The following is a 25,399-nucleotide window of genomic DNA, read 5'->3' as shown; positions in this document are numbered from 1 at the left end:
GTTTCAGACTCACCGTCGTTTGAATTGAATCAGGCCCAATTTGATGCCATTTATTGAGATTAAGTGGCATTTTTTTTTTTCCTGAGCGTGTATCCTCATAAACATTGTGCTGGAAGCTAATGCAGATTTTCAAAATGCGATTTTAAACTCCCTGCCACTGAATTTCTGCTAAGCCTCCTTTTTACAAAGAACACATTTTTAATGTTATAAAATGTAGTAATCATCTTCAGGTTCCAAAATATTAACCAGACAATGCATATGTCTCTAGGGTTTCATTTTTAAATAGCACTTTTGTCATATTCTGATTTTCTATTTCAGGCACTCGTGTGGTCTTAAATTCGTTTTTATGGAGGTAGCGATTCAATGCAGCAGACATTTTTAGCTGACCAAAACAGGATCTTCAGCCTTAAGGATCCAAAGATGAATGAGACCTAGGGCCTGAGCCTGTGCAGAGAATTCTTTATAATGGTCTTGCCTCTGCTGAAAGCCTCCCTCTTGGTTACCTGGGGGAGGTGAATCGGAGGGAGGTGGAATAGGTCTCCTGATGTGGCTTTTAGGAGCCGGGAGACCTGCCACAGTGTAGCTGGGAGGCAGCTGAAGCCCAGAAATCACAGAATGTGCCGTACTTTTAGATGCCAGCGCTCAGGGCCACCTTCCAGTGGGTTTGATGGAGGGACCTGCCATTTTCACTGTTAAAGGCAAAATTAAGCAGTACAGAGGAATTGGTATTGAGACACACAATTAAACTGGATTCTTCTTCCAGGCAATGTTGTAAGCTGTTAGGCTTTAGATTATTTTCCCCCTTATCCCAGCAATTAGAATTTACGGATTTGACTGTGAATATGCAGATTTAGGATGAGAGTGGGGGTTATCAAATGCAGATTTAAAAAGAGCAGATGCAATGTATTATTACCAAAGAAAGATTGAATTAATCTTAAAACAGGTAATGGTTACTGCCATGTGTTTGTTTTTTTTTTTTTTTTTTTTTTTTTCCTTCTGCTAGAAATGAGAACGATCACTTCCTTTCCCATTCAGCACTATGTCAGGCTGTTGTCAAAGTCCGCTGGGTCTCAGCTTCTGGAGCGTGCCCACCGGAAACCTCCCATCTGAGGGCATTGTGCAGTTATTTACCAGGGCAGCTCTTCTTCTAGGGTCCCACCTGTAGACAGGTGCACCTGCTTAAGGCTTTCTTGGTATCACCCTGTGCAGTTGCTGCAAAACTTCCAGGGAGCTACCATTTCCTCACTGCTTCCTGGGGGAGGAGAAGTGGGGAGGGGCATCTGGAAGTGGAGAGCTTGCCTGAGGTCCTCCACCTGCCTGCCCACCTCCCCCTCTGAATCCACAGCACCTGGCACGGTCGCCCTGGGGCAGGCAGGGTATTCCCGTTCTGGCAGGTGCTTCTCCCTCTCCTGCCCCCACCCTGTCCCTCCTCTCTGCTCCTGGGAACCACCCCCTTCCGGGTCTGTCCTGGGTGACGCTGGGCCAATGGCCCTGTGTACACCCTCCACTCTAGCTCAGCCAGGGCACGTCCTCGGCCCCGTCCAGGGCCCAGCGTGTGCCCCAGGGGCCCGGGCTCCAATGGCTCCTCTGGGCAGACAGCTGGGAGCTCCCCCAAGAACAGCCCCTTAGGGCAATGTTTTGGCTTTGGGGTGACTTCAGCAATGTCCCTGAGAGACGTGGGAAGGGAAGAAGAGTGTTTTGAGTACGACTACCAAGATGAAGAGAGGAAGCCCACCAGCGAGCGGCATGAAAGCCTGGACCTCTTGGAAGAGGGTAAATTCGTACTTTGTTCAAACTGACCCTTTCCCTGTTAGTGTCTAAGTACGCCTGGCTGTTTCACTGATCTCACAGCACTCTTTTATTTCCCTATTGAGGTATAACTTCAAGCACACAGATCTTACGTCGGTGGATGGCTTGTGATGACCCCCTTGTAAAACCACATGTCGTACGTCTGGCACCCTGGGAAAGCCCCTTGTGCCCCAGGAGGGAGACCATTGTCCCGAGTTCTATGACCTGAGATTTATTTTGCTCCTTTGTTCTTGATCTAGACAGATGGAATCAAACAGGGTGCATTATTTTGACTGGTTCCTGTTGCTTGACTGATTCATACATGTTGTTGCAAATATCAGTTAGTTGTCTTTTTGCTTTGTGTGTATATGTGTGTGTGTGTATGTGTGTGTGTGTGTATGTGTGGCATTCCAGTACTCTGCTTTAAGAGTTTTGGTTGTTTTCTTGTAACTGAACAGGTTTTGGTAAATTAGCAAGAGACTGAGTCATTATTATTTAAAAAAAAATTTTTTTTAAAAACATTTGTTTATTTTTGAGAGAGAGAGAGTGCGAGTTGGGGAGGGCCAGAGAGAGAGGGAGACACAGAATCCAAAGCAGACTCCAGGCTCTGAGCTATCAGCACAGAGCCCAACACAGGGCTCGAACTCACGAACAGTAAGATCATGAGTGACCTGAGCCGAAGTCGGAGGCTCAACCGACTAAGCCACCCAGGCGCCCTGAGACTGAGTCATTATTAAATAAACTATGTTTTTGTGCTGGTGTTGCTTATCTTTAAAAAGTCATTAATCACTGATTTGAAACAGGGATTTTTTTTTTTTTTTTTAATTTAGGATTCTTTCAAATGGAAAAAGTACAAGGCTGACTTTGAAGTCACCTGGGGACCCACCTTCGGGCTCTGTTAGAGGGACACTGGTTCTGGAGAAGTGAGGGTGTTAATTCAATGAGAAGCCCAGATGCTCAGTGGGAGTTTCCTAGTTGGGCTTTCTGGGGCTTTTGCCCGCAGTGCAGAGAAAGGGATTTTGGGGGTGCAGCAGAATGTTTAAACAGTGACTGCATGTATGTTCTTTAGGTCTTGAGGAAAAACAGTCTGAATACCTTTACAAAGTTCTGCTCTGAAATGGTTTATCTTCATGTCTCAACATAACTTTTATTTTAAAAGTTATTTATAGGGGCGCCTGGGTGGCTCAGTCTGTTGAGCGTCCAGCTTCAGCTCAGGTCATGATCTCACAGTTGATGAGTTCAAGCCCCGTGTCGGGCTCTGTGCTGACAGCTCAGAGCCTGGAGCCTGCTTCGGATTCTGTGTCTCCCTTTCTCTGCCTCTCTCCTGCTCATGCTCTCTCTCTGTCTCAAAAACAAAGATAAACATTAAAAAAATTTTCTTTAAGCCTTATCAGAAGTGTTTTCGTTTGAGAAAAACATTCTGTCCTAAAAACAGTAACATTTTACCACAGGACAGTTAAAAGCTTTAAATTGGAGAAAGCGGGGGAAGGGAAGAGCTGGCAGAGAGATGGGGGTCTCCAAGCTGAGGCCTCAAACCCCGCCTGGCCCTTTCACGAAGGAGCTGGTATAGGAATGGCCGGCCGATGGGGACTGTGCATTAGTCAGCTTCCTGCAGGTACTCAGGAAAAAGGCATCCACCTGCTCTCATAGAGCTAGGGCCAGCCCAGGTTTCCCTGGATCAGCTGGTGTCCCTTCCAGCCCCCGTGTCCCCACATCACCTGGGAGCCTGTTGGAAATGCAGATGCTCAGGCCCCAGACCCACCGAGTCAAAACCCACCTTTTAACGAGATCTTCAGGGGATTCCTGTGCATATGAAAATATGAGATGAACAGTTGCCATAAGCAGAGTGAGATGAGTTTAGAAACCAGTCACAGAACCATATGATTCTAAATTAAAGGCTATACAAGATTCTGGAACAGTGTCTTAGAGCCTAGTCAAGAGAAGAAAACATTTTGTGTTGTATATATTTCATCTATCCCTATTTTTAACTTGAAGAAAAAAACTGGGAGCCAAATGATGGTGATGAGAGCCAGTGTTTATTGTGCTCTTACTACGTGCCAGGCACTGTTCTGAGTACTTCATGTGGATTTGTGCATTTGATCCTTCAAACAGCCAGATCAGAGGTTAAGTGCTATTATCATTTCCATTTCACAGGCTTGTAAGAGGAAACTTAAGTTAACTTGTCCAGAGTCACAGAGCTAGTAAGTGGTTTCAGCCTATGTAGAACAACTCAAGAGCCCTCTGCTCTTAAATCACGATGCTAGCAGTTCTCAAAGTGGGGCCCCCCCACCCAGTAGCACCAGCATCACCCAGGATTGTGTTAGAAATGCACATTCTGGGGCCCTGCCCCAGACCTGCTGAGCCAGGCTCTCTGGGGTGGGGCCCAGCAGACTGGGTTTTAACGTGCCCTCTGGCTGATTCCAACGCACATTGTCCCACACATTGTCCCGTGCTGGTCTACATTTCAGAGATAACCGTGGGTGTTGGTTGGCCACCCCCTCGGGAGTTTCCCAGGCGTAATCTGAAACCTCCTTGGGCAGGGAGAGGTGAAGGAGGAGGCCGGCCACTCCAGCTCTGTAGGTGGCAGTTCAGTAAGCAGAGGGAACCCACGTAAGGACGAGGCTTGTCCTGGGCGGGCAGCAGCAAGACTGGATCTGTGCAGCCACCTGCCAAACCTTAGAAGTGTGTTTAGAAAGAGGCCCTAACTGGGTACGGCCACGTTGGCCGCTCGGGTGTTCGCAGCCCATCGCCATCTCAAGGCTGTGTCCTTGGCGCAGCCTCTGGGAGCGGGAAAGGCCAGCAGAACCCACATTCCAAGGAGGGTGTGGGGAGGCTCCAAGTGGCCGACTCCCGCTCACAGGTCAACTGGAGGTCGCATCTTTTTGTTGACATCCCCCAACACAGGGTCCCTACTCTATGATCACATTTGAGAGGGGCACTGCTTTGTATTTGGCATCTTAGGATAGACTTACATTCTCTTTTGTTTTTTTCCCTTCCCATCGCCTTCCTTTCTTCAATAAAATGTTTAGCTGTCCTGTAAGGGGGGAGGGGGTGACGTGTTCATAGTAATTTTAGGACAGTAAGCTCGAAAGAAAGACACTTTATAGCCAGTGTGCTCAGTTTTCTTCGTCAGAGAAAATTCATGAGACTGGCTCCCGGCCTGAAGGAAGTCTGGAGCATAGGTTGGAAGATAGAGGTTTGTTTTGGAAGATTTGGGGTCTGTGCAGTCCTGTGTCCCAGAGCAAGCCCGGCGCTGGGCAGGACCCTGCTTTTCTCCGACATTGTCTTGAGTTCATGGGCCAGCAAGTCCCGTGTATGGAAGAGAAATGCTCTTGAATAATGAAATTATGTGCAGGACGTGGACGTGACTGCGTTCCCTGGATTCTGAGCTGGTTTAGGTGCTTTTCTTCCCTGTTGACTGATGTCAAAGAGGTGATTTTGGCTGACCACTGAAGGACAGAATCAGTATTTGGGTTGCTCTGATAGCTGTGAATACATGAGACATGTGTTTTCTCCCAGTCACCTTGTGGGGGTGATGGGTACTTTGTAATGTCACCCTCTCACCTTCAAAGCAGCCTTTGCAATGAGTGCTATTCCCATTTGCAGTCAAAGCGACTGAGGCTCAGCTCGGCTGTCCCTGTCCAGAATTCTACCGCCGTCACCCTGCCTGGGGTCTACCTTCCACTGCACCCAGGCACGAGGTGCTGATGGGGTCGAAGACCCCTTCTGGCCGTTCTAACCCACGAAGTGGGTGCTCACAGGGAGGCGGGGCTCCCAGGAGAAGCAGCTGTGAGAGGCTGTTTGGCTCTTACCGTCCTCAGGGAGAGAAAGTGTCTGGGCTCTGTGTCTTCTGGCCACCGAGAACTTGCACAGTGCAGACACAGAACTGACCTCAAGCAGCTTCGTCCCGTGTGGCGGTCTTGGAGCAGGGCCCTGCTTGTTTGCCCCAGCCCCCTCTGCTCCGTGTGAGGTCAGGCAGGAAGCCGGTCTCGGTGCTGCTGGGAGTGAAGGGCACTGGCACCAGCATCAGGAGGACACTGACGAAGATGAACTTCGGTGGTCGCTTCCTTGTGGTTTGCTGTGTGGCAGATTCCCACCGCTTTCTCGAGGGCATGCCTCGGGAAGCCTGACCTCATGATTTTTCCTCACCCGGACACTCCTGAGGCTGTTACCCGACTGCAAGATTCCCTCCCCGATTGCTGGCAGGCAGCAGGATTCGGAAAGAGCACATGGAATTCTCTGGGGTTACCGAGTGCTCTCGTAGCAGGTTTTGGTTTTCTGAGCCCGCAGGCTGCAGGAGAGCAAGTGTCCTGTCCTCAGAGGTGGCTCCTGGTGGCCAGGGTGTGAGTGGCCACGTCGGTCTTTTGCACAAAGGGCCATTTTCAGGTGATGAGCACTAACCAGAAATTATCATCTGGAAAAGCAGAGATGGAGAAACACCAGTTGGCAGTGGGAACCTAGAACTTGGTGGAGAGCCTGGGGCCCGTGTGACTGTGCATAGCTGCACCCTATTGGGTCATTCAAGTTCTTCGGCTGGGCCCAAGGTGAAGCCTGAGAGGCAGCACAGACAGCGGATTCCTCCAGTTTGAGGAGGAAATCGCGGGCTGCTGGCGGAGGGCCAGGCTGCGTGGAGAATGGCTGAGGCGGGGAGGCGGGGGAGGTGTGTGATGTCTGCCCTGGAGAAGGAGCTGTCAGGGTCCCGCCTTGGTGTGTGTGTGTGTGTGTGTGTGTGTGTGTGTGTGTGTGTGTGTGTTGACACGGTGTGGCCAGCAGCACACGAGGGCGCTATGCAGGACTCTCTCCTGTAGGGTTACGATCAGGAAGGAGGTGACCCGGCTTATCAGTCCTGGCCTCAGCACTGTGTGCTCGTGGTGTTGATTACCTGGGTCTCCAGCCTGGGGTTTGTTGTTGGTATCCATGGCTACCCCACGCAGGCCTCCAGTGATGTCAGTTGCTCAGGGTGGTTCTCTTACTGGAGTGCAGGTACCCGCATAGCCCCAGGGCTGGCCACAGGCAAGGTTCACCCAGAGCCTTTGTTATTTTGGGGTCCTCTTGCTGCTCTGCCCACTTCTGGCACCTGCCCCCTTCCCCCTTGCCGCCCCGTCTTCTCGTATCCGAACTCCCAACGGCATCTCTCACTTGGCCCTTCCTGCTTGCTCCTCTGTACTCTAATTTATGTATGCATCTTACCAGCTCAGCTTGACAGTGGGAGTCATGTATTTACTCAGGAGACAGTGGCTAAGAGTGCCAACTTGGGGGTCAGACTGATCAGGCCCTCCCATAATAGCCCTGTGACCTTGGGCAACGTGGACGGCCGACAGTAATACTTTTCTCCTAGGATGAATGTAAACACTGAAGGAGATGATAGCCATCCCACACTTGGCAGAGTGCCAGCACGTGGTGAGCAGTCATAATTGGCGATCACCAAGCAAGCCCTCTTTAGATATCCTGATCACGAACGGCCACCATAGATCAACACTGAGTGTTCCGGTCTAGGGCGGGGTGGCTGTTTATGGCCTCTAATAGACCAGGCCCAAGTCCTTGGTTATGTCCTTGGACAAGCCACTTGGCCTCTCCCTGTCTGGTGTGTTAAATGTGGCTCATACTGGTGTCATGGAGCTGTTCTTGGTTTTAAGTAAATAATGTTTGTAAAATGACCAGGGTGGCGGCTGGCATGACAAATATACTCAAGACTCATTTCCTTTCTCCTTCGCTGCCTCTTCGGTAACCTGCCACGGTGCTCTGCTCTCAGCCCACCTCTGAAGGGGATGTGAGCCAATAACAGAGTCACACTAAAATCTCAGTTAATGATGCTGGTGAGCAGTTAAATGTTGCCACAGCTGTACGATCAGGTCTCTGCTCTTGGCAGTGCTGTCCCTCTCCCACCTCCCAGTGCGCAGACCGGGCTCCACGCGGGCGCAGGCAGTGGCCGAACCGACTGCTGTTGTAGTGGGCTGGCCTCTGCCACCACACTGTCCCGGAGGCCGCCTCAGTGGCCGCCGTGGCAAACCAGCACCTGTTCACCCAGGTATCTGTTTGCTTCCGGCTGGAGACCACAGCTACTTACCAGTTGATGCCTTTCCTTTGAACACAGCTTCTTTCTTAGCAGTCTCCCACCTCGTCATCGCTTTGTGTTACTTTAGACTTGAGATGGCCCTTTTCCAGATGGCTTCTTCCCTCCACCCCTCAAAAGCTGGGAGGAAAAGGGAGGTGACTCTCTGGGACATTTGCTTATTTGGGGGTGATAAGCTCTCCACCAGGGTTTCATGTTTTCACCTCTCTCTGGGGTGTCGGTTAGACGTGAGCCTTTCTTTCCCAAGACTGGCTGTGAGAATACAAAATCTTCCCTTTTTTTGAGTACCAATTATGTGTTGGGCCCCAAATAAGACTCTGCTGCCTTCATGTGCCTTACATAACCCAGGTAGGCGGGGGCATGGGACTTTTGTAAGAATTACGTGTGGGGCGCCTGGATGGCCCAGTTGGTTAAGTGTCCGACTTCGGCTCAGGTCATGATCTCGTAGTCTGTGAGTTCAAGCCTTGTGTTGGGCTCTTGTGCTGACAGCTCAGAGCCTGGAGCCTGCTTCGGATTCTGTCTCCTCTCCCTGCCCGTACCCCACTTGCACTCTGTCTCTTTCTCTCTCAAAACTAAATAAGCATTAACAAAAAAAAAAAAAAAAAAAAAGAACATTCATTATGGCTCTAGCCATTTTTGATGGGTGGGTCCTCACCCTGTTCTTCCACACCCTCTACAAGGGCTGTGTCAAAATAGTTCTTTTTTAAACCAAATAACGTGTGTCTTCTGGGTCGTAGTGGTTAACCCACTTGGGCTGTTGGGCTGATTGTGAAGGTGGATATTGAAGGACAACAGCTAAGCCCGGGCTGAGGCTGTCCTTTGGGAAAAGGATGGACGTGTCATGCCTGGGAGGGGACTCCAGAGTCACCCTTTTCAAAAACCGGAGAGAGGCGGCTCTTGGTTTACCTACAGATGTGTACTATCTGAGCACATTTTAGTGACGGTTCTCTAACTGAAAATAACCTAGTCTCTGTGGGGTGCACTGGTACGTTTGTGTGCCTTTTATCAGGGCTCATTCTGAAGTGGGTGATCGCTCCTCCTGAACAGTTTTGCTGTCTGAGAACCCCGCTGTGGTCTGAGGAAGGCTCAGTCAGGGATTGAGATAACAAGACAGTGCCTCTGCAATGCCATATCATGGGGCAGCGGTTGGGGTACAGTAAATGTAGCCCCCGAATGCTTGTTTGAGTGTCGTTCGCTAACTTAAAGCCTTGAGGTACAACCTGCTGCCATAAAATTCAGCTCTTTTAACTGGACAGTGTAATGACTTTTAGTGAATTCCGAGTTGTACGACCGTCATCATAGTTTAATTTATTTAGTCTTTTAGAGAGCGAGGGAGAGAGAGTGCACATGCATGCTGTAGCGAGGGATGTAGAGAGAGAGAGAATATCTTAAGCAGGCTCCGTGCTTAGTGTGGAGCCCAACGCAGGGCTCCATCCCACGACCCTGGGATCATGACCTGAGCCAGAATCAAGAGTCGGACACTCAACTGACTGAGCCACCCAGGTGCCCCCACCACAGTTCAGTTTTAGAACATTTGTATCCCCTCCCTGTGTGAGCTCCCTCACCCCTGTTCACAGCTAATCCCATCCCCACTCCCAGCCCCCAGCAGCCACTTACCTGCTCTCTAATCGGCCCGTATCGGGTACTGAATAGGAATGGGATCCCACAGAGTATGGTCTTTTGTGCCTGGCCGCTTCTGAGCATCAAGTTTTTGAGGTTCCTCCACGTTGCAGCGTGTATCAGTACTTATTTATTCATTTAGAGAAAGTTTCTTTATTTATTTAGAGAGAGAGGTGTTAGTGTGCGAGAGAGGGGGAGAGAGAGAATCCCAAGCGGGCTCTGAACCGGCAGTGCGAAGCCTGACGCGGAGCTCGATGCGACGCACGATGAGATCATGACCTGAGCCAGTTGAGCCACCCAGGCACCCCAATGCTTCGTTCCTTTTTACAGACTGCGCAGACATACCCCATCTCGTGTATCCGTTCACCAGTAGAGAGTCATTTGTGTGTTTCCACGTTCTGGCTTATAACGGGGAATGCTGCTGCGAACATTCGTGTACAAGTTTTGGGTGGACATAGGTTTTTATTTCTCTTGGGTAGAGGCCTAGGGGAATTTTTTTTTTTGAGAGAGAGTGAGAGAGTGCAGGCAGGGAAGGGGCAGAGAGAGAGGAAGACATAGAATCCGAAGCAGGCTGCAGGCTCTGAGCTGTCAGCACAGAGCCCAGCGTGGGGCTCGAATTCACGGACTGTGAGGTCGTGACCTGAGCCGGAAGTCGGAGGCTTAATCGACTGAGCCACCCAGGCGCCCTGAGGCCCAGGGGACGGTTAAAGTCTGTGACCTCAGGCAAGTCCTGTGACTTTCAGAGCCTGAGTTTCGCTGCCAGAAAGTTCGGAGACCCATGCCTCTAGCCCACCCGCCCTGTGTCTGGCCGCGACACGCAGGGATTGCGGCCCTGCGGCTGAGTCAGAACAGCCATTCAGAGATGCCCCCCTCGTCAGAATGCTTTGCCAAGCTGCCCCGTCTGGATGACTGCTAGCCATCTTCCACGGGAAATCTTCCCAGCAGGAAGACGGGCGTTGGGGAGGAGCAGAAACTCCCCAGATGGAGGAGCAGGAGAGGGACCGTCCCTGCAGAAGGAAACGGGGGCACACCTGGAACCAAGCCAGACATCCGAGAGTGGTGTCATAGGGAGGGCTGAGCCGTGATGGAGAATGGGCATGGGGGCGGCGAGGAGCCGGTATGGATGGTCCCTGGATGATTTCTGTATCGAGGCTGCTGCTTGTGGGCAGTGGCAGAGCTGGTGAGGGTTTTTAAGTGGAGCATTGACAAATCAAATTCTAAAGCATGTAGACAAAGCTTTAAATGAAGGACGTTTATTCTGTAATGCCTGGAAACTTAGCAGCGGTGGTGACTCATTTAGAATTTCATGGGGATCTTTTCATCTTTGGCTTTCAGGTTCTGAACCTCCCACCCCTTGCCAGGGGCAGGGCAGACAGTAACTAGGTATTAGGTTTACTTCCTGGAGGATCAGGGGCCAAATGTAGGGATGCTTTTTCAACTGACGGCTGCTGTTACCGGTCCGAGAGAGAGGGAGGATAATCTACCGCTTTGTGGACCATGCTTTTCTCTGATACTTGAGTGCCAGCTCCTGTCTCCACTGGGCGTATCGAAAGTTTATTCAGTATTGTATGGTTGTTATAATAAATATTACAGAAAATAAAATTTACTTTAAAAAAAAAAAGCTAGTGCTAAGGTACAGAAGATAAAAGGAGAAATTATCGGGGAAGGGGACTAGAATCGGGTTCTAAAAAAAAGTTGAAAAACAGTGCTCTAGGTAATTAAAGAAATGACCTGTGAATAAGCTAGAACACACGGCCAAACTACCCAAAGGTGCAAATGTAATGGGCAGTCGTGAATATCTTCCCTCCGTTCACGGATGTTGGCTACTTGGTCTTAGTGTTACAAGGGAGCAGTGTCCCCTGAGGTCTTGGGATACACACACACTTATGTATATAGGTGTATAATTTTATATATGTGTGCATTTATGTACGTGTACACCCTCACACATATTTCTATGTGTGCAAAATATTCATTCACTTATTTGCTCCATACGTATGTAAAACTGACATAGGAGAAATGTTCTCAAAATTAGGTTAAGAAATGATGAGAGCAGGGGTGCCTGGGTGGCTCAGTCAGTTAAGCGTCCAACTTCCGGTCACCATCTTGCGGTTTGTGAGTTCGAGCCCCACGTCAGGCTCTGTGCTCAGAGCCTGGAGCCTGCTTCAGATTCTGTGTCTCCCTCTCTCTCTGTCTCACCCCTGCTCATGCTTTGTCTGTCTCTCTCTCTCTCTCTCTCTCTCTCTCTCTCTCTCAAAAATAAGTAAAAGGTAAAAAAAAAAAACTTAAGAAAAATGATGAGAGCTAACTGTTGACATAACTTTAGGGGAACCATTTCACCAAAATGCAGCACATAAATGGGAAGTGAGGGCTGCTAACAAGAGTTTCTCCGAGAAGTCTGATAAGGCCAAAATGTCAAGGGGGTCTTGTCAAGCCTGTTAATGTGACGAGAAGACACAGGTTCACAGGTTGTGTGCTGGGACCTTCTTGCCCTCCACTTCATCAGTCAGGCCTCCTGAGTTGTGCCTCTGGCTCCCTGCTCTGGCCGCCCTACTGCCTGCACAGCCTCTGCCCTCTTCTCCCGCTCCTGCCCCAGGGCTCCTTCAGATGGCCACTTCCGATCTGTCCCTGGAGAACCGCACCCCCACCCCCACCCCCAGTCCCCAGCCCCATTGTTTTCTTCCCTGTGGGGATTTCTCTTGGGCCTCAGGTCTTTACCCCCGAGCCTCTCACTTGGCTGCATCTCCTTGGCATTAGGCAAGGACTCATTTCTATTCAGGGCCTGCTCTCTGTGGATACTGGGGATTTCTTGGCTGAAGATGGCTGCCAGCATTTATCCTCAAAATCGTTTTGAGCACGGTTTAATTTGCATCAAGTTTGCATTCCTGATTTTCAGCCAGAGCAACCCGCCTCCCTTCTGATCTGCACCTTCAGTTAGCTGACAACCCAGTGCGGGCCTCCCTGTCTCTGCTCAGCCGGCCCCGGGGCCACTCATTCGAATTTGGCTTCATGATTCTACCTGCCCACCCAAGGATTGGCACTCAACCCTTTTCTCACTGCAGATCGGATTCTTCCTAACCACAGTTTAGTACCTCCAGCTCCCGGGAGGACATTCCTGCTGTGGGCTGTGCACGGCCCTCTGCCTGGCACACACATGATCCCGTGGTGACCTCAGCCGCTGTCCCCTTCGCCAGTGACTGTGCTAGGGCAGCCCCAGCATGCTTCTGAGCTTCTGTCTCACCTGCCTGTCTTGCCCGGGGACCCTAGGCCTAGGAAGTGGAGTGCCTTTGTCCCCTCTGCCCCAGCGAGAAGCCCAGATCCTATCTTTCTGATTTACCACCCACCCTGTCTTCTCTCGTAACTCTCTCAAGAAAAGAGACCACTTCTCTCCACTTTTGCAGCCACTTAGAATTTCCTTGGATTTGTCAACAGCTTTGACCACCTCTACCCCCACCTCCCACCATTTCTCTGTGCTGGAGGGAGAATCGTTCCTGAAATACAGCTTTTATGTAGACATTCCCCCTTTGAGAACCCTCCAGTGGCTTCAGTTGTCCCATTATTAAAGTCCAGAGTCCCTAAAGGGACTTGCCAGGTCTCACACACCCTAGGCCCCTGCCCAGGAATGCCCTGATGGGGAACCTGCCCGTTTTCTGTGTGTCCTGGAAGGGCTAGTCTCCTGCCCTCCTCAGCACAGAGCCTGGCGCACGTTTGGTACACGTTAGTTTGACACTGTTAGAGGTGTCCTAAGTGTCCACTCTATCTGCTTTGCTACTGTTGGTGTATTATACTTCTTTTTCTAGAACTTGGACCCTACTTTTATCACGTTGTTGTAGAGGTTTATGGCTGTCCTTTTTTCTGAACATCCTTTGAGTGGAAGTGGATTGATTGGGTAGTGCTCCCTTGGTCAGAACTGGAGCCTCCATTTGGAATACTGTTCCCGTGGAGAGAGAAACAGGACCGTGGTTTATTGGACATTGAGTATCTAGAAAGCTGCTTGGAAAGTGCAGCCCGTACTTGTCTTACTGTTTAAAGGCCTCACTGGCTATTTTCCCACCTCATTGTTCTCACTCCTGCCCCTCTCGTTTCTTGGAAGAGGAAACCGAAGACACAATTACAGGGCTTTTCCAGGGCCTCATGACCTTGGTAGAGTGTCCTATGAAAACCTAAGCCTCGGAGCCCTGGCACCAGAGATCTTTCCCCTATACCACAGATGTTTCTTGCTCTGTTTATGCTTCCAAGAATTGTTGATTTGTGCCAGCCTTAGCCTTGACCTTGGATCCTTTATGGTTCCCCCCCTAACTTAGTTAGGACAGGAGCCAAATTGGCCTAGGTGCAGTCCTTACCTTACAACCTCATTTGCTGTGACCTCAGTCGGGTCCTTAACTTCTCCCGGCAACAGTTTTCTCATCTGTGGAATAGTCACAACAGCACATACCCTTCAGGGGTGTGGTGAGGCTTAAGGAAAAAGCTCCTTAAATCCCAGACGTAGAAGGGACTTTATAAATGTTAACTATTGCCCTTGCTGGGAATCTCGTCTTCGTCTTCCTCTTGTCTTCTCCTTTGTCTTCCTCTCCGTCTTCCCCCTCCCCCTTCCTCCCCCTCCGCCTTCCTCCCCTTCCCCCTCCCCTTCCCCCCTCCTTCCTCCCCCTCCCTCCTCTGCAACCGCTTCCCTCCTCCCCCTCCTCCCTTTTTTTTTTTTTTTTGAAATTCACCATTTGCTAGCTGTATGACATCAGAGGAGTTATTTAACCACTCTGGGCTTCTGGTTCCCATTTGTAAAATGGAGTTAAAGTTCTATCCTGTAGCATTTATTGATAATCCATTAGAGTAGTATTGAACATGGCCTGGCCATAGAAAGTGTGCCCAGTAAGGGTCTGATTTCTCTGCTGCTGCTGTTACTGATTTCTCTTAAAAGTTGCATCAAGGAGGATCCCAGGACCCTATAACTATAGTCGACTGTATATTTTCTGAAAAATATTTTAAGTAATTCTTTTCCTATCAGTGCATGGTCACTACAAAAACAAATTCTTTTTAAAGCACAAAAATTAAAATGTGTAATACCATCTAAATGTCAGTTATTTTTATGGCTATCCTAGTTTTTTTTTCTGTGTATTATGAATCAGTACATTTTCTCCCGGTTGGAATTGTACGTATTTTTAAAAACATGACTGGAACAACAGTGCACATACCTTAACAACTCAGGGTCATCAGTGGTTTGTCACTTATGCCTCTGACTTCTGAAGCTGGGAGCTGTCAAAGGCCTGGGGACTTTGGGGAGGTCTCTACCTCACCCTGTAGCCCTGACTGAATGTGAATGGTCACCCCTGCCCTCCTGTCACCATGGGGGCATGGTGACAGTATGTGCCCGACTGGTTGATGCTAGAGAAAGCCCACCATTCCAGGTTTACATCTATGGGGACAATAGTTAAAGTACATTAAAGCTGTTTAAGATTAGCCTCAGACAAGGGCAACACGAGGGATCTTTGTGGTCATAGATACACAAACCTACACAGGTGATAGAATTGTTAGAGGTTCGTCATTCAGGAGCACGCAGGCACACGTGCACACACAGACGAGCACCAGTTAGTCTGAGGAAATCGGAGTCAGATTCCTGGATTTTATCAATGTCAGTGCCCTGGCTGGAATATCATTTTACCAAATGTTACCCCTGCGGGGAAACGGGGTAAAGGGTATAAGGGATCTCTGTATTATTTCTTGCATCTGCATGTCATTATCTACACGATTCACTACAGTGACCTCAATTCAAAAAATTAGCGTACAAAATGTGAGTGTAATTTCTAATTAATACAATCCCGGAGAAAAAAAAGCAGCGCCGAATCATGCTGTCTCGTGTTAGGGTGACATGGGGCCAGATTAGTTAAGGTGCAGCCCGGTGTAAATTTCCTCCCCAACAGCAGAGGGCGTGGTCCTCGAAGGCAAGGGGGGGCACTAAGCAGGCCCCCAGTCATAATCCCGGTTTCAGCACAGAGGCCTTTTGTGACTGCGGTGGGGGTGGGGAAGGGGGAAGGGGGAAGGGGGTCTGTTTCCAGTCGACCCGGGAGCCGGTGAGGGGGGGGCCTCCTGCATCTTTATCTGAGCGCCCACAGCCCAGCACAGCTGTCCAGCATGAAAACTAACTCCTGTCGGGGCGTAGGAATCTTCACTTAGGGATTTTTCCTGACCCAGGGCTAAGGGAACAGTTTAGAGCAATTTGAGCCGGACTCCACCTCCATCAAATTAAACTCTGGTGTAAACCAACCCTTACAAATCCCCCTAGCCAGGCAGCTCCCCTGGAGGGGAGGAAGGAGAGTTCCTGAGGCGAGCCCCCGCCCCCGCCCCCCTCAGCTCTCATCGAGTGCAGGGTGAAGGCGGCAGAGGGAGGGGCCCCGCCTCCTGGCTCCGGAAGGCCTTGCTGGTAGGATTTCAGATTTGGAACCAGATTTCGGGGCTCCTTCAGCTAGAAAATCATTCCAACAGATCGGATTCCTCCGAGCCCATTCACGAGGCCGATCTTTACTTGGGTTTGATAAAATATTTAGAGACCTATTGCATTCCAGTCGGAGAATCTACTAGCAGTGTTAGGTTGGCTGAGTAACCCACTTAATTTCCAAATGCCTTGCTTGGGCTGCTACTGAATGTGGGTCATTGTGAGAGCTTCGCCAAGTCCTCACCAAGAATTATTTTGTAGAGTCGTCGTCGTTATAAAGAGTTACTATGAGGTTACTTCTTGCAAAAGTGGCAAGTTTATAATTTTTTACACTTGGGTCCTCAACCCATTTACATTCATTCCTTCCTCCCCAGAATAAAGCCTATGCTACCTTCTTGGTGTTTGTCGAATTGCAAATCGATTCCCTGCCATCTATTTAAATAAAGCAACCCTGAGGTTTTTCCGCAGACTAAAGCATTCTTTCATCACATGACCTTTTTCCCCCCACAGGAGAACAAAGACGGTCAGTTCTAAAGTGGCCTACATACAGCCTCTTATGACCACAGTAAATTATATATATGATGAAATATCACTCTGTGTACGTATGCGTATTTGTGTATAGCAGTAATAGTCTTTTTGGTGTTGATTAAAGAAGAATCTACTACCCTGGTTTTCGTGGTGTAGAAACTGGTCTCCTAGCCGTAGAATTGAGGGGAGGGGAGGGGAGGAGCTTTGTCATCATGTCATTATCAGCTAAGAGTGTTATTTAATAATTGCACCACCAGCTGCTTTCTGAAGGATCCCACTCTGTCCATGTGGTTGGGTCTCTATGGTTAGTGAGGTCTACACCCTCTCGTTCTGGTAAGTCACACATTGGTGGCTGTGCTGCTGACCCACTTCCGTTTGCTGAGTTTATATGCAGCCAGACCCCTTTCCACTCCAGCGCCTCGTCCGTAGTGTCACCTCTAAGTGTGCACATGCACGTGAGTGCGCGCGCGCGCACACACACACACACAGTGTCAAACCCTTGCAGGATTGGAAGTTACCCCTCTCTCGGAAGTTACCCCTCTCTCGGTCCTCCTTGGCGCTCTTCCCCGGAAATGAAATCCAGTGGTGCCCAGCACAGTGTGGGTTGAACACAGCAAAACCAACAACCCTTTGTGCCCGATCCACAGGCACAATTTGAGGGCCACCTGTTTTGGTGGGTCATTTGTTTGGCCGGTTAGTGATTGTCGTTTCATTGCCACTTTTATTTTTTGCAGTTTTATGTGCTGAAAGAGTTGGCCAGATGACTAAGACGTATAATGACATAGATGCTGTCACTCGGCTTCTTGAGGAGGTAAGTGTTTCCTGGGAGGCAAAGGGCCATTTATGATTGATTAAATTGATTAAAGAATACATTATTGTCTGTCTGAGTGAAGAATTACCAGAATTGGGCCCTCTCAGGGTATAATGCAATGGCTTTACTTTTTGAACTGGTAGCTATGTAAGTCTTTGTAGCTATAACTTTGTACAAGGTATGTTAGGTTTTAAAAGGAATGTATTAAAGATATAAAATAGGACTACTTGCTAGAATAGCCAGTTTAAGATTTTTTAAATTACAAAAAAAAAATTTTAATGTTTATTTTTGAGAGAGAGAGAGAGAGAGAGAATGAATGGGGTTGGGGCAGAGAGAGAGAGGGAGACACAGAATCTGAAGCAGGCTCCAGGCTCTGAGCTGTCAGTGCAGAGCCCAGTGTGGGGCTTGAACTCACAAGCCGTGAGATCACGACCTGAACCGAAGTCGGACGCTTAACTGACTGACCCACCCAGGCACCCCAAAGTTTAAGATTTTTTAAAAACCTTTAAACTGTATTGTAATACTATATTTTAAGGGTGTCTAAAAATGTCAGAAAAATACATCATTATCCATATCTATATATTTAAAAAAAACCACTTCCATCAGGTTAAGGGAATAATATGCAGCATAGAAATAAAATCAGCATGGAAAGAAAAATATAGGAAACTTGCTTAGGGTTGGATGAGTTGCTGGTATTTTAGAGACTGGTTTTCTCAGTTTCTCCTTAGCATTCTGTTGGCAGTTGAGAATCCCGGTGCTGTGCACACCTCTACAAACAGATGAGTAGCATGTGTGGACCCCCATGCCTAGGACCGGCCAGAACACAGTAGGTTCTTAAAAGTATAGGGGCGCCTGGGTGGCTCAGTCAGTTGAGCGGCCGACTTCGGCTCAGGTCATGATCTCGCGGTCTGTGAGTTCGAGCCCCGCGTCGGGCTCTGTGCTGACAGCTCGGAGCCTGGAGCCTGTTTCGGATTCTGTGTCTCCCTCTCTCTGACCCTCCCCTGTTCATTCTCTGTCTCTCTCTGTCTCAAAAATAAATAAATGTTAAAAAAAAAAAAAAATTAAAAAAAAAAAAAGTATATATTGAATAAGTGCCCAGCTTTAAATGTTACCAGGCCTTCAACGGCACAGGTGCTAACTTAGACCCTCGTTTCTGCTCTGGAACTGGGATTGACTTTGGGTCATGTTCTTATTCATTAGCCCTTCTCCAGGAAAAGAGTAGAATCATGTGGGAAATGCAGAAATCATGGTTGTCATTTTCGGCCGGTCGTGGGACAAGGTTGAAACACAGGGCTGAGTGGGAGTGATGGGACCCAGAGTTTTTAGAGGCGTCTTTTTACCCCGCTTTTTTTTTTTATTAAAAAAAAATTTTTTTTTAACATTTATTTTTGAGAGAGAACGTGGAGGAGGGGCAGAGAGAGAGGGAGACACAGAATCTGAAGCAGGATCCAGGCTCTGGGCTGTCAGCACAGAGCCCGATGTGGGGCTCAAACTCCTGAACCTCAAGAGAAGACCTGAGTTGAAGTTGGACACGTAACTGAGCCACCCAGGCGCCCCATAATTTTTTGTAACGTTTATTTTATTTTTGAGAGAGAGCACAAGTGGGGGAGGGGCAGAGAGAGAAGGGGACAGGGATCCAAAGCAGGCTGTGTGCTGACAGCACAGAGCCCGATACGGGGCTCAAACTCACGAACTGTGAGATCATTACCTGAGCCAAAGTCGGACGCTCACCTGACTGAGCCATCCAGGTGCCCTGGCACCACTGGCTTTTGAAAATGGTTCATCACGGAACCTTTCCCACTGTGTCCATTCCACATCCCCCCTCCCCTCCCCGGTTGTGCCATGCTGTCAGGACCCCCTTGTGTTTCCAGCATCTGCCACCATTGGCCCTCCGGTCTTCTCAGGGGGCTACGTCTAGACCTTTCTTTTCATTCCAAGGCCACTCCGCTCCACCGGCCCCCAGAGCCTCAGCGGTGAGGTTTTGTTTTTCTCTGCAGCTGCCCCCATCCCAAGCCTGCTGACCACTTTGCCCCACCCCCCACACTTGGAGACACTTAGGAGGCCTCACTGTGGTATCCAAAAGCCACCTACGGACCACATTCTGAAACCCCTTCGAACTTGTCGCCAGGGACCTGCCCCATCTTTCCCTGGCTCATGGGGACCTGTGAAGCCGTCCGTCACCACGGCCCCAGGTGGTCTGTACACAGCCCGCCTCCCCACCCCCCCCACGAGCCCCGTGAGCACAGCAGTCCTCTTGCAGTTCCCTCCGTTTTGTTTCGTACTTTTTCTGGGATGCTGCCTCTGTGAGTGCCCACTGCTTGCAGTTCTTGGCTCCTGCCAGGCGTGAGCTAGAGTGCCACGTGATCCCCCCACAGGGCGAGATTTGTCTCCGCTCGAACGTCTGAGGCTTGCTTCCGAAGAGGCCGGGGACCACAGCCCTTCGTGCGGATACCGGATACTGGGTGTCAGTAGTTCCCCTCCCCCAGCCTGTCTCCTGCCGTCATCCTTTTAAAAAGCTGAGTTGTTGGAAAGAAGGCTTGTGGGGCGCTTTCCTCAGGTGGCTCTCTTGTGCCTTGTCTGTTTTATTTTTAGCAGCTCACCATGGCAGTGGTCTGGGTGTCTCTGGTTTATTCATAATGCCATTCTTGTCCTGATAAGAGCCACATCTGAGTCACTGCCTTTCCTTGGAACTAGGTGGTTCCCGGGTTAAAGTCTCCCGGCCTGGGTCACGTGACAGTTGTACCGTGCTCGGCTTGGCTTTCGTTCCCTTTCCTCTGATCATCTGCTTTGGTTTGCAGGCCTGCCATCCGCAGGCAGGGTGCCGGGGAGGGAGGCGGCGGGGTGTGCACGGGATGCCAGAGCACAGCCCATCGGCAGGGGGGCGGAGGGGAGCTCTTGCTTCGCCGCCACGGGAAAGAGGATTCCGCAGCTTGCCTTGGCATCCTGGCGCCGGATTTACCTTTTGGAGAGGGCTGTTCCGAGGGTCCCTTAGTCATGCGTTTTATCCTGAGATCGGTGAATGAGATGAGTCAGCTGCTCAGTGTGGGAGGCTTGTTGCTCTCCATCCCGAGGGCTGTGTCAGACAGCACGAGTGCCACCGACCGGCAAAAGGGGCTGAGCCACGTCACAATCCTTTTCGGCAAAGCACAGGCAATTGGAATGAGCTCCACGTGGCTGCATTTCCCGAGGAAGGAAGGAACCGGCTTTCTTCACCGTTGATTTCCAAGGGCCTAAATGATTTATTTGTAACCTGTCGTTCTCACTGTCGTTTAGCCCAGTGGTCATAGCCTAGATGTTTTCCTGTTTTTAGAAGTAAACACTTACCGTATGTCAGCGGGTTGTAATAAATAGGAATGCTTTCATTCCTTTGGTTCTCCAGAAGAAACCCAACCCGTCTGTCCCCTTAGGAAAGAAAACACAGCTCTACTACAGTAAGTTTTTACTATTGTAACTTGTAGATGAACTACCTTTAGATAACTTTTAAGTAGTCTCTACACCCAATGTGGGGCTTGACCCTACAACCCGGAGATCGAGTCCCTTGCTCTAGTGACTGAGCCAGCCAGGCACCCTCCCTTAGATAACCTTTAGGCACCATGTAACTTGTTTAATTTTTTCATTTCCTCCATAAATATTTTTACCATTACTTTTTGTCTTTTTTTTTTTTTTCCCCAGCAGAGAGTTTTTATGTTACTCTAAAGATGAGATCTTTGAAAAAAAAAAAAAAAGATGAGATCTTTGGTGTAGATGAGGGGAGGGCCGCCCAGCTGCAGGGCAGGGAGGCCCCCGGGTCTGAGGTTTGCCGTGTAATGGCGGAGGGCGAGGGGCTTCATTGGGCGCACAGCTCATTGGTTTTTCTTCCCCTGCTTGTTGCCCTTGAGCTCTGGCCTCTGTGTGCCGTGGGAAGCCCTCGCCGTCCTTCGGGTGCTCCAGCTGGCCTTGCCCAGCGGACCTCCATGATGACCATTTTTGCTCGATCTGTGTGCCGTGGGGTCTGCCCACAGGACATGGCCCCGGGCGTACGGAATGCCTGTGCTTGTTGGAACTCAGCACGGTCCGCGCCGGGATGGACGCGTGATGACGGCACAGCGGCCAATGGGCGTGAAGTGCTAGCTGGGTATTCAGCGTGAGAGCTCGTTCCGGTGGGCGGATTTAGTAGACTTGCGTTACGTTCGTGGAGACCATGCTTCCAAATGGACACTGGTACTCCAGTTTTAACTGAGTTTTAGCCGGCCGAAACTGCCTGCACCAAATGCTCGCTTTGAGTCGGCCTGGAGAGCTAGGTTCCCTCCCGCAGTCCCTTGAGGTCCTTTCCCCCAGGGACCAGATGAGCACACCTGTGGAGCTAGGGACCCTCCTTGGAAGACGCTGTAACCAGCGTGGGTAAGTCCACAGAGAGGAGTGTCTCAGCTCATTGGGCAGCTCATTGTGCAGCTCATTGGGCTGGTCCCCTTTGTTCCTTGGCAGGCACAGGAGGAGGCACGAATTGTGGGAATAAGTTGGACGTATCTTTGGCCCTTGATGTGACACCCAGCTGGCTTCTGGGGCAGTGGTGATAACAGTTGCAGGTTTTAGGACTGCGAAGACCAAGGGGAGAGGGACCACCATCTGTGCAAGAGAGAGTGTCAAATCCGGAGTTCTCCCAGACCGTACTTTGACCTCCAGCGCTTGCCTCATATTTCGGTGAAACTCCCGTGAGAAGCAGGGCAGGTGTGCTGCTGATGCACAGAATAATTTGGTGTAGATGTAAGAAGTTAGAAGTAAAAGCTGCCTTTGATTTCCTTTTTTTGTTTTTAAATATCGTTCACCTCTGAATCATAATGCTAGAAGACTTTTCCAAGGGTAACCCCACCTCCCCTCGCCATCTAAGATGAGAGAACAGATGAGGGAATTGGGTCCCGAGGATGTTGGGGCAGAACCTGACCTCTTACAGTCATGGAGAAGGGTTTGCCCGGAGCAGTTAAACTCGACCGGTACCCACTGTAAGAAATGCACCTTAGGTTGTGACTTGATACTCACCTACATAAATACGTGACAAGCAAAAGCGTAAACATGAATTAATACCCTTATCACGTGGAATTCACTTTGGTATTTCAAGTTTGTGCCGTTGAATTTCATTTAAAACAAAATAGCAGTTGCCATTACAAAAATGATTCTCAACCTACTGACGGTTTATAAAAAGCTAATCTGGAGTCTACCTGACCTTTGTTAAGTGGAAGCTGTTGGCCCGAGGCCATGTACGCAGTTGCCTTTGCCACCTGTTCAGATGGGACACCAATCAGGAGATAATAGGCTTTTGGTTCAGTTTTATAAGGAAAGTAGTCATGTCAAGAATGGGAGTTGAACTTACCCGTTAAGTAAGTTACCTGAAGTTATTTGTTACAACTTTCTTAACACCTCCGGTGTCTGCCTCTTTACTGATGGCACCTCCCTGAGGAAACTTAGGGACCGGCTTTTTAAGGATTTCACAAATACCAAAGCTGCTGCAGAGAAATGTTTTTGGAAGCATGTTTCTCTGGTAGGAACAGAGACTTGTTTTCCTGGGATTTTAAGGGTCTCTCCTATTGCCAGAGGTCTGCGTAGCTCTTGCGCGTTCTGTGGGCAGAGCGCCCCCCTTCTCTGAACAGGTATCGAATGCTGGTATGCGGATGGCGAGTGATTCATTCCTTCGGCATTTCTAAATGCCCTATTTTCCTCAGTTGACACGCAGCACCCTTGGCTCCTTCAGGAAGCGCAGGTGTTTTGAACGTCTGTTCTCACTCTTGCCTTTCATAGAAAGAGCGGGATTTAGAACTGGCTGCTCGGATCGGCCAGTCGTTGTTGAAGAAGAACAAGACACTAACGGAGAGGAACGAGCTTCTGGAAGAGCAAGTGGAACACATCAGGGAGGAGGTGAGGAGCTGTGGCGAAGGCCGGGCCGGGTGGGCTCGGGCTCAGGCCCCCTAGACCTGCCTGCTCCGAAGTGGCCACCTGGAGGCAGAAAGCCGCCTTCCCGCTGCGCCTGCTGTTCGTGACCCTCCTTCCGACAGTGTGGACGGCGCCAGCTGGGTAGGAGCAGCCCTCATGGTCCCCGTCTCCCAAGAGTCCGCATCCTCCATAGGCTGGGAAAGACCCTCAGCACGTGGCAGGAGTGCACACGGGCTAAGACGGCAGTGAGCAGGGGGTCCTGAGGGGGGTGGGCGTGGGCAGGCTGGCGGGGAGCCCGGTCAGGAGGAGGCCAGCCTGTGCTGCAGAGGAGGCCGGTGATCGCACAGTCTTCCCTACAATATAATTTCGTGTTTGTAAAACAGACCCAAAAAGTAGCCGGTTGTTGTCATGATAGAAACCCTGTCATTTCCATGATACAAATCTTGGCGAAAGAGTATCAGGGGTCAGGGTGGGGGTAGAGTAGGTTTATCTTCAGGGACTCGGGTTTCAGAGGAGTACCACTGGTTTCCCGGAAGGTCATGGTGTGGGCAGGAGGAGGCAAGTTCTGCAGAGTCAGATGGTGTCACAAGGCTTAGGAGTTAGAGCCGGGCCCTACTTTGTACCTCTTTTTTAATTTTATTTTTTTAATGTTTGTTTGTTTATTTTTGAGAGAGAGAGCACAAGCGAGGGAGGGGTGGCGAGAAAGGGAGACACAGAATCCACATCAGGCTCCCTGGTCCAAGCTGTTACAGAGCCTGAAGCGGGGCTCAAACTCACAAACCATGAAATCATGACCTGTGCCAAAGTCGGACACTCAACCAACCGAGTCACCCAGGCGCCCCTGTAGTTTCTTTTCCATTATCCTGTTCTTTTAATTTGGAATTTTAGCCGTGAGGACTTGCATTTGATATTCTTCTTCTCCTGGTTTCTTCTCCCTTTTTTTTTTTTTTTTTTTTTTTTTTTTACTTTTTTTAATGTTTATTTTTGAGAGAGAGACAAAGCGTGAGCAGGGGAGGCACAGACAGAGAGGGTGACACAGAATCTGAAGCAGGCTCTAGGTTCTGAGCTGTCAGCATAGAGCCTGACACAGGGCTCAAACTCACAAATTGTTAGGTCATGACCTGAGCTTAAGTTGGACGCTTAACCTACTGAGTCACCCAGCCACCCCTGTTTTTGTTTTTGTTTTTGTTTTTGTTTTTAAACATGTATTTATTTTTGAGAGAGAGATTCCCAAGCAGGCTCAGAACTGTTAGCGCAGAGCCCAACATGGGGCTCGAACCCAAGAATTGTGAGATCATGACCTGAGCTGAAATCAGGAGTCAGCCATTTAACCGACTGAGCCACCCAGGCACCTCTCTTCTCCCTTATTTTCTATCAGAAACTTTCTAAGTGGGAAGGGATGCCCTTACTTGTGTCTCTTAGATGCATTCAGACCTTTTCCTCATTAAAGCTGTTCCCAGGTATTGTTGTCTGGGTTTAATAATTGTTTTCATATGATGAAATAGATATGCATCTTTTGAAAGACAATAAGGTCAAATGTGGTTGTGTTTTGGAGAAGTAAAGTTGACCCCTGCTTTCCTTGCCCCCAATGGCCATGGCCTGACTTCCCCTTCCCTCAGGCATTAAAGCATTCCAGGTCAGCCTCCTCTTTTTTCTTTTTTTTAAATCTTATTTATTTTTGAGAGAGAAATAGAGCATGAGAAGGGGAGTGGCAGAGAGAGGGAGACACAGAACGTGAAGCAGGCTCCAGGCTCTGAGCTGTCAGCACAGAGCCTGAGGCGGGGCTCAAACCCACAAACCGCGAGATCATGACCTGAGCTGAAGTCGGATGCTTAACCGACTGAGCCACCCAGGCGCCCCTCAGCCTGGTCTTCTGAGCAGAGGAACATGTTGCCCAGGACCCAGTAAATGGTCAACCATTGCCCCTCACGTGCTGCTTCCCCGCGCACCTGCCCTTGTGTTGGGGCTTCCTCGCCTCACACAAATGGCATCCAACTCTTGGGAAGTGGAAATACCTCTTTTTCCTTGGAAAAGCTTTGAATTTGAAAGCTGTGATATGTTCCCCTTTGGCATATTATTAAATTGTCAGTCTAGATATTGAAACTAAAGCTTTTGTGCACATAAAGTCTGCTTCTCCATGGAAGTCATAAACACTCGGTTGTGTAGGAAAGCAAAAATAAACCACGGACCCCAAATCAGATTAGAAACCAGAAAGAATGAAAACTTTGTCCTAATTTTTGCTTACAGCAGT

The 25,399-nt window shown here is 49.5% G+C and overlaps 1 protein-coding gene across 12 annotated transcripts in view; it reads left to right on the top strand.

Moving 5' to 3' along the window:
- Window positions 1-25,399, top strand: part of TRAK1 (trafficking kinesin protein 1) — a 124,600-nt gene that overhangs the window by 63,570 nt on the left and 35,631 nt on the right. For 9 of the 12 annotated variants that reach the window (XM_042955090.1, XM_042955082.1, XM_042955081.1 and 6 more), the window contains 2 exons: window positions 17,168-17,244; window positions 23,017-23,133. In XM_042955090.1, coding sequence (XP_042811024.1) covers window positions 17,194-17,244; window positions 23,017-23,133 — 168 coding nt within the window. In that variant the 5' untranslated portion in view covers window positions 17,168-17,193. Of the gene's footprint in view, window positions 1-1,659; window positions 1,774-15,543; window positions 15,894-17,167; window positions 17,245-23,016; window positions 23,134-25,399 lie in introns of those variants that run through there. The other 3 variants (XM_042955084.1, XM_042955092.1, XM_042955087.1) reach the window with 2 other exon arrangements.

This window comes from Panthera leo, chromosome C2, assembly GCF_018350215.1.
Source record: "Panthera leo isolate Ple1 chromosome C2, P.leo_Ple1_pat1.1, whole genome shotgun sequence".
NCBI classification, from domain to species: domain Eukaryota; kingdom Metazoa; phylum Chordata; class Mammalia; order Carnivora; family Felidae; genus Panthera; species Panthera leo.
This window is presented reverse-complemented; position numbering and strand designations above follow the sequence as displayed.